General features: G+C 41.4%; 1 protein-coding gene across 1 annotated transcript in view; it reads left to right on the forward strand.

Annotated features, from left to right (window-relative positions):
• The first annotated feature begins 2894 nt into the window (after positions 1-2894).
• The window catches only part of CCDC81 (coiled-coil domain containing 81), a 37438-nt gene continuing 30779 nt past the window's right edge, over positions 2895-9553 (forward strand). Inside the window, exons 1-2 of the mRNA XM_027083610.1 lie at positions 2895-3033; positions 9338-9399. Coding sequence (XP_026939411.1) covers positions 3000-3033; positions 9338-9399 — 96 coding nt within the window. The 5' untranslated portion in view covers positions 2895-2999. The remainder of the gene's footprint in view (positions 3034-9337; positions 9400-9553) is intronic.

The raw sequence follows: 9553 nt of genomic DNA on the forward strand, positions 1-9553 counted from the left end.
TGTTTCCACAGCCTCTTTTGTCAGGAGACCTTTGACAAAAGGAAAAGATGACCTTGAAAGAAAGGTCTTTGTCTTTATCCTTTGTAGATCCTCCTTTGGCCATCTACAATTCACTAATAATTAGCAGTCATTCATAACCGTCTTCTGAAACTGAAGATAGCTTTTCTAGACACTAAAATTGTCATCACCATAATTCACTCAAAATCTAATCTATTATTCTAGGAAACTAATATATTTTTACAATTCCATTATTATCTTAAGATAGAACAATAATGCTGATATTGCCACTAAAAATAGCCGGCTGGGCAACTGTTCAGACAAACGTCACAAAAGAGTTTGCCCTTTGCTTGCGGCTGATCCATTTAGCAATCTTCTCTGCTTATTTCCCCCAAAGATTTGAGACATCTATGCTGCAAGGACAAGTGCTTCAAGACACACCACCATCAGCAGACTAAAGGACAAAAGGCAGACGGTAAAAAGGAGGGTGAGGGGAACTTATTTTTCTAAGAAATTAGCTTAAGAAAGGCCCAGAACTTAGTTCTGAGCTTCTTAGTGAACTAGGTAGAGAGAGAAAGAGGCTGAGTTATAGAGCTTGCCATTTTCTAGCACAGAGGTTCTCAGTTTTATGAGATAGAACAATTCTTCTTTTTATTAATTAAAAAAATTTTTTTAATTAATTTATTTAATTAATTTATTTTTGGCTGCATTGGGTTTTCGTTGCTGCGTGCAGGCTTTCTCTAGTTGGGGCTACCCTTCGCTGTGTTGGCCTGGCTTCTCATTGTTGTGGCTTCTCTTATTATGGAGCACGGGCTCTAGGTGCGCTGGCTCAGTACTTGTGGCTCATGGGATCTAGAGCGCAGCTCAGTAGTTGTGGCGCACGGGCTTAGTTGCTCCGAGGCATGTGGGATCTTCCTGGACCAAGGCTCGTACCCATGTCCCTTGCATTGGCAGGCGGATTCTTAACCACCGTGCCACCAGGGAAGCTCACTTTTTTTTATAACAAATGCCTTCTTATTATCCTGAAATGAGGTTTATGGATAATATACCATATAATACAGCATACCATTTAAAATGAATATAAAGTCATAACTCTAGTATATCAGAGAAATTAAAGGTAAGTACTGTATAGTAAAATAATGCATATTTTAACACGTATATGTCCAGGCATGACTATGCTGGAAGGCAAACAAAGTTACCACATGCTTTATCTATAGGAAGAATCACTTTGAATGCAACAGCTACAAATGCAGCTTAGTTCAGGTGTGTTGGCTACTCAGCTACCACCAGCCTAATTGATGATGATGATATAATTTTCCTAACTGGTGAAGAATTCTTTTTAAATCCTGAAAAAGAGCGTAGTCTCCCCCCAATTTACTTGGATTTTAAATTCTTAGGAAATTAAGTTATATTGAAATTGAACAAAAATTTCTTTGTATTTACATGTAAAGTGGATTTTTTTCTAGGCTCATAAGCAGCCTTTTTATTTTTTTCCTTCTTACATGGAAGTCTGATGAGATATGAAAAATGGTGCAGAATGTGGAACAATTTTCACTGTGCAGGACTGCCCTGTGCATTGCAGGCTCCAGAGCATCTATGGTCTCTGCCAACACTACGTGCCGGAAGTTCTTCCCTCCCACCATTGGGACAACCACTTTAGAAATCCGTGTGGCATTATTTGTTAAAATCTGCATTTCTCATAACCCAGTCATCTACTCCTAGTTATATACATATCAGAAATGAGTACATATGTGCATCAAAAATTGTGTTCAAGAATGTCTGCAGCAACATTATTCCTAATGGCTCCAAATGGAAACAACTCACATCCCCTCAACAGAGGAATGGATAAATAGTGCCATAGTCACACAAAGGAATAACATGCAACATTGAAAATGAACAAATTGCTACTGCAGAAACCACAGAGAAATCTCACAACGTTTAGTGACAGAGCCACACACAGAAGAATACATACTGTATGATTCCAAAAGTTCAAACACAGGTAAAACTAATTTATAGTATTTGTTGGAATAATGCCTGGTGGGGGAATGAAGTGCGTCTCTGTGGTACTGATGGAGTTCTATTTCTTGATCTGGATGGGGTTTACATGGGTGTGTTTGCTTTGTGATACTTCATTATCAGCAGAGGAGAGAGTATGAAAACAATTCTACAGGATGAGATTGGTTAAGTGTAAAAGGAAGGGGGAAAAAATGACTGTAATGAAAAAAAAAAGTCAACTCCCTCCCCAAACCTGCTGCCCTCCATTTCCTATGAGGGGAGCCTAGGAAAAATCAAACCCGAGAAACAAATTCCAGCTCACACTCAAACCCTCAAACAGACCCAGAGATTCAGAAGTCCATCACTTGGGGCAAAAGGTTTTCCCAGATTTTGTCCAAGGTGATTACAAAAGCGACCAAGTCTCTTCTCTGCTCAGGGTAAGAGGGTAAGGAAAAAACAAAGTTTAAAAACATTAAGTTACTTCCCAATCTCTTCCCGGAATCACCCGGGCCACCTGGGACCCGACCTGATCCACCTAAGGGGGCGGGGCCGAGGCCCTACTCTGACTACCTGGCAACGGAGCAAGCCGTTGTCGCGTCCTAGCAACACGTTCCTCCCTCCCCTTGACTGGCCTGCCCTCCCTTGGTCCCCCTACCTAGCTCACCGCTCCGGCAAACACTCTCACTTGGTGGTCCCGAGGGCTTGGATTTGCACTTTCTGATTCAAGCGCCAGACAGCTCTCTGAGTTCCTGTAGTGGGAGCCTTTCCGGGAGAGCCAGAGTGGGGGAGGGACGGCGAGAAAAAAAAGTTTAAGAAAGAAAGTAAAATCAAGATTTGGTCATTTTTATTTTTAAGACACATCCAAATTTCCCAGGAGAGTGGGAAAATCACGTTTGTGTAAACTCCATATAAAGAAGGAAGAAAAGAGACACTTTGAAGACCCAGCCGACTGGGGACTGGAGATTTTGGACACCATCGTCCCTTCCCTGCAGGACCTAGGCAGGCACATGATGCACACGCTGCCCTCGCTGAGCAAGGAGGGTAAGCGACATGGGGCAGGGGGCCCTGGGAATGAACCTTTACCTGCTTGGGGGTCAAGGCGGAGACCTTCTTCCCTATCCCTTGTCTCTGGCAGGCCTTGAGTGGCCGTGTGGCCTTGGCAGCCTCACGCTGGACGTCCAAATACACTTTCTTTATTGACTTCTTTAATGAGAGAAAGGGGCCAGCTGAGGGTTTTTATAAATTTATTTATTTTACTTTTGGCTGCCTTGGGTCTTCGTTGCTGACAGCGGGCTTTCTTTAGTTGTGGTGAGTGGGGCTACTCTTCCTTGCCGTGCATGGGCTTCTCATTGCAGTGGCTTCTTTTCTTGCGGAGCACAGGCTCTAGGCGCACAGGCTTCAGTAGTTGTGGCTGGCGGGCTCTAGAGCGCAGGCTCAGTAGTTGTGGTGCACGGGCTTAGTTACTCTGTGGCATGTGGGATCTTCTGGGACCAGGGCTCAAACCGGTGTCCCCTGCATTGGCAGGCAGATTCTTAACCACTGCACCACCAGGGAAGCCCCAGCTGAGGGTCTTTGATTAAACAAGATAATGTATACACAGGGCTTAGCTCACGGACTAGCACGGAGTAAGTGCTCAATAAACGTTAGCTAAAACAACCACCGCAAAGGGCTCCTTCTCAGAATTCATGCAAAGACAAGGCTACTTTTGTTGCCAGTGGTATCTTGGGGTTGTGTTAAGAAAGTGAGATAAAAGAAAAAAACAAAAAAAACTGGGTGTTTGGAAGAAGACCCGACATCTTCTCATAGAAAACTTACTAGGCTTGGTTAAAAACATAGTTTCTTAAAAAAGTGACCCTAAAGTGACACTGAGATCTGTCTGCAAGCAACAGGAGCCCTTGGGAAGAAAGGTGCTCCAGAAATGCAAGCTATTATTGCTATTAAGTCATTGTAACTTAGGGATGATGCCTAGGCTTTAACCAAACAATCTTAGGAGACAAAATAAATAGGAGTACATGCCTCTTCTTTCTCTTTCCCCTTCATCACTCCTATTTTTCCTGTTAATTCTAAAAGAAGTGTTTAAAATAATGGCTTTATGGATTTTTAAATATTTTCCATATTTGTAAATTTATATATAATTTCTTCAGTTCAAGTATTTTGAGAACTTACTATGTGCTGGGCACTAGAGGACTGACGTTGAGCAAAACCTTGGAATTTACAATCTAATGGGGAAGATACACATTAACCAAGTAGTCACAGAAATAAATATAAATTTACATTTAGTCAGTGCTACTAAGGAGGTGCATGGTACAATGAGAACTTTAAATGAGGGTGAGGATGGAGGTGTGTGTCAAGATTTGCTGAAGAAGGGAAGATTTGAGCTGAGATGTGAAGAATGAGTTGGAATTGTTATGAAACCAACTTGGGTCTATTTGCCCAATGTGCAGCAAAGTCAATCTACTGACACCAGGTTGTGGTGAAGGAAAGTATAGCCTTTATTGCAGGGCCAAGCAAGGAGAATGGGAAGCTCATGCTCAAAAGAACCGAATTCCTCGTTGGCTTTCAGGGAAGGGTTTTTAAAGACAGTGTGAGGGAGAGGGTTGCAGGGTGCATGCTCAGCTCGTGTATGATTCTATGCTTCATTGATGTTGAGGTAACAGGGTGATGTTTCGGGAATATCAGTCACCAACCTTCTAATTCCAACCTGTCTGGGATCTACATGCTTGTGGTCTGCATGCAGTTAACTTCCTCCACCTGGTGGGGCTTTTAGTATCTGCAAAACAACTCAAGGATATGGCTCAGGACATTATCTTTAGCCCTTGAAGAGGAACTGAAAGTTCTTGACTTTGCTTTGTGGCTAAACTCTTTTTTTTTTTTAATTTATTTATTTTTGACTGCATTGGGTCTTCGTTGCAGTGCGCGGACTTCTCATTGTTGTGGCTTCTCTTGTTGAGGAGCACGGGCTCTAGGCACGCGGGCTTCAGTAGTTGTGGCTCGTGGGCTCTAGAGCACAGGCTCAGTAGTTGTGGCACACGGACTTAGTTGCTCCGTGGCATGTGGGATCTTCCTGGACCAGGGCTCGAACCATGCCCCCTGCATTGGCAGGCGGATTCTTAACCACTGCGCCACCAGGGAAGCCCTATGGCTAAACTCTTATTATTTTGTCTTGCTTGACTGTTTTCCTTCGTTTTTGCATTTTCTCACTTCTCTGATTAAATTTGCTCTTTGGAACTCGGGGAAGGCCTAGGAGGCTAAAGCTTTCCTACAAGCAATAGGCAGGGGACACAGAGGGTGGGGGCTTTGTCGCTGGGAAGGCCCCACAGCGTCCTGCTAGGTTTCAGAATTTAGTAGGTGAAATGGATCAGTTGAATAGGGAGTGGAGGGGAGGGGAGAGTGTTCTTGGCAGAGAGAATAGCAAGAGCAAAAGCTCTGGAGGGAGGGAGCATGGTGTGATTGAGGAGCTGAAAGAAGGTCAACATGCTCTGTAGCGCTATAGCTGCACTAGGGAATGTGTTCGTAAAGGAGGCTGGAGGGAAATGGAGGGGTCAGGTTAGGCATGGCCTTATAAGTCATGTTAAGGATGTTGGCTTTTATGTTCAGCCTGAGGGAAAGCTGTTAAGTGTTTTGAGTGGAGCTAAAGGAGGAGCTGAATGACATGGTCAAATTTGCATTTTGAGAAGACTGGTCTGGTGGCAATGTGGAGAATGAATTGGAGGGTAAAGAATGCCTATAACAGTAACCTAAGTGGGAATGAGTCATCTGAATTCACTCTTGGTTTGAATTGGTAACAGTAAAAATGGAGAGAAGTGGGCAGACTGAAAGGCTATTTGGAGAAAAACTACAAATTATAGTGATGGCCTGGATATAGAGGTGACAGAGAAGGGGAGTTTCAGGGATGCCTTCTGAGTCCCCAGCTTATGTAACTGAGTAAATGATGGGACCATTTGTTGAGATTGAAACCCTGGGAAAAGGACAACATTTAAGGGAAGGAAAAATCCAAGTTAAAGTGTCTTTGTGAGATATCCAAGAAGGCATTTGGGTACACAGGTCTGCAACCTCAAAAGACCAGAGGGTGTCTGGGCTTCTAAGTAAACATTTGGGGTCATCTGCATATTGGTGGTCGTTAAAGCCCTGGGCATAGATGTGACTGCTTAGGCAGAAAGTATAGAGTGAAAAGGGAAGGCGGCTTGGGGTTGTGTCTTGAGAAACTCCAACATTTAACATCTCCTGGGTTGAGGAAGGTAAGCTTGCAAAGGAGACTGAGAAGAAATACCTAGAGAGGTAAGAAGAAAACCCAGGAGAGAGTAGTGTCTCACAAAAGCCAAAAGGACAGGGGCTTAAAGGAGGAGGGAGTGGTCAGAGAGGTGAACAATTAAACAAGTCCGTTGAATTTATTGACAAGGAGACCATTGGTGATTTCAGCAAGACCTTTATTGATTGAATGACAGAAGCAAAAGTCAAATGACTATTTACTTAACTTTCACAAATGACCCACTGTAAAGGAGATGAAGATAAACTCCCAGTATCAGCAAAACACACAAATTAATTTTTCATCATTGTGTGTGTTAAGGCCTGCTGCTTTCATATGTTTCACCAAAGTTTAATATTAGGTAGTTATAGTACTTAGAGGGTACCATCATCATTTTACAGATGTGAACTGGTTGAAACTATTGAAGACTACATAGCCAGCAATCCATGAAGGCAGGAAGGCTGTAGGTCTTCAGACACACAGCACACTGGTTTTTCCACTGTACTGTGCTCTGGGAATACGTTTCCTTGTCCAAATCACTCTGTAATAATTTGCTGTGTTTGTATATCAGTATTTTAATTTTAGAAGATGTTTTATAAAGTCAGGGGGCTTGTCTTTTCATATTAATATCTATTTCAAGTATATATTATTCTATAATTTACATAATGGGCACTTGGCCCTTTTTTTATAATGATTATATATAAGGTACAGTATTCCTGCTTGGAATACACTTGGCACTGTCTTTAAAAATATGGTTTTGAATGCACAAAATGTTTAGAATTTGAAGTCAGATGAAGGTTGAATTGAATATAGAAGGTATGTTCAGGGATTATTTCTTGTGATTCTTGGTATTTCAGTATTTGATTAAAATAAATAATAACCTCAGCTTTCCTAAAAAGCATATTCTTTAATTTGCTTTTTAGACTGGATTAAAATTATTTTTCTTTTGAGATTTAGTGATACCTTTTCTGACACTTTGGGATATAGAAAACATCAAAGTTAGAAATCACAGTCTGTAAGATTTCCAAATCTATTCCATTTGAATTGCAGGAGTCTAAAACTTTCTAAAGGAAATCTTGTACATGTTTTCCTTTTCCTTCAGTGAAAAATATCAGATTTCAGTTTAGAATAATAACTCTGCTCTTATATGACTTTGCCTATTAGATTTTATAGAGTAAAAGGACACAGGGGACTTGAATGTATCATTCAAATGAGGAAAGACAGTCTTCAAATTTCTAATTAAGCTCAGTCAAGTCTTTCCACTAGGGTTTGGTTGCAAGCTATCTAGTTTCTCCTGGCCCTAATTAAATCATTTCCTTTGGTTAGATTGTTTTCCTGAAATTTGAGCTTCATATCATGAGTCTAGGTGAAAGGCTTCAGAGTTTTGCTTTGAAAAGTCTCCATGTACGTCTGGATATTGGGATTCTGTATCATTAGTGAATTAATAATATTTTTAGTCATGATGAAAATTTGAACTCAGAAAACAGTTGGGACTGTTTGAAATCCCTTCTTAGTTCTTAGCAGCCAGCAGTAGAATCCTTTTGTCTGCGGGGGAGAGGAGCAGTGGGAAATGCAGTAGGATGGGATGGAATAGAAGAAATACCTGATTATCGTAAACTGTATATCCGTGGTTTGGAGTGAAGGGCAGAATCTTGGCATTTGGCTCACTGTAGCATGCAGCCCTAGTTTTCTTGGTGACTGAGTAAGTTTCCATCACCCAACTTGTTCCTAGATGCTCATAAGAGTCACTGCTACTTCTTGTTGCCTAACCTGCTCTTTCTCTGGCATATTAAAAATATTAATAACCCTGATATACTGGATTAAAAGACTGCAATTTTCTGCTGTAGGTAGTGGTTTGCACCATTAGGGAAAACAGTTATACCAATAAATCCAGCAGTTTCTAAAATGGGGAAAGAATTGGTTTTTGTCCCCAACTGCATCTATGACCTGAGGTGGCAACCTGGTAAATGCCACTGTTCTTGATCCTTTACTTTAAGAATTAAAACATAACACTCTTTTCATTTGTCAAGAGTTCATCAGTGAAACGTATCTGTAATAAACTCCTGACTAGGTTTGGAATGGAAATGTCAATACAGACATAGTTTTCTATATTTATGAATATTAGTTATAACTAGAGTATACCTTCATATCATATATTAACACTTGAGTTATTGGCAACTACTTATTTTTCTACCACAGTTTTTTGGGAACACAGCTCAGAACAAGAAAAGAAGCCTAGAAGGCCTCCCTTTGACCATTCAAAAGCAGAAAGTGCAAAGTACTAGTAGCAGAAAGAAGCAACAGCTGGAGGCCAACAGTGACAAATGAGAGTGAAAAGCAGAGTCAAGAATTTAGCCAAAATAGAAGTACAGAAACAGTTAGTGTACAGACAACAGCCTTTCATGCCTTAGTGGCCCCTGGCCGTCTTCCTGTGTTATAGAATGGTGCAAGAATGAATGTTCATGTTAATCAGATACTAGAGTAGACCCTTAGAGGTTTGTTGAATGGGTCATTAATAAAAGGCTATATTATACTTGGTTAACTCTATTTATAGAATAAAGGGAAAGGAGTGACAGATTTCCCTTTATTCTAGGAAGATTTTCTTCAGAAATTTCTTCTTCTTCCCCTCCCCCTCCTCCCTTCCTCCCTTTCCCCCATCCTCTTCCTCCGCCTCCTTCACATTTTGGGAACTTAAAGGGGTAGCTTTACTTACCAGGAAAATTAACTTTGGAGAATGACCTTATTTTCTGTTAATTCTAAATTAACTAGAAATTACTGTTATTGTATTCTGCATTTACATTTTTTATTTTATTTATTTATTTTTTTGCGGTACGCGGGCCTCTCACTGTCGTGGCCTCTCCCGTTGCGGAGCACAGGCTCCGGACGCGCAGGCTCAGCGGCCATGGCTCACGGGCCCAGCCGGTCCGCGGCATGTGGGATCTTCCCGGACCGGGGCACGAACCCGTGTCCCCTGCATCGGCAGGCGGACTCTCAACCACTGCGCCAACAGGGAAGCCCCCTATATTTTAATTTATTAGCACTAAGATACTATTACAGGGGTGCTCTCATAAATTATTTTTTGTTTCCTTTGAATTTCAGAAGTCTCTACCATTTGGGGGAATGTGTCAGAATTTGTGGAACGGCAGCTATCCCTACACAAGGTAGGATTTATACTTTAATTTTAATGTAGGAGGTCAAAGAACCTTTCCTCCTTTGTCTCATGTAGTTTTGCTGGGAGAAGGATAGCAGACTTTAGAGCCACTCAGTTTAACTTGCAGTTTGGGTTTTTTTTTTTTTTTTTTTTTTTTTTTTTTT

Source organism: Aethalodelphis obliquidens, unplaced genomic scaffold (genome assembly GCF_003676395.1).
Source record: "Aethalodelphis obliquidens isolate GAN/ISIS:26980383/991018 unplaced genomic scaffold, ASM367639v1 scaffold50, whole genome shotgun sequence".
Classification (NCBI taxonomy): Eukaryota; Metazoa; Chordata; class Mammalia; order Artiodactyla; family Delphinidae; genus Aethalodelphis; species Aethalodelphis obliquidens.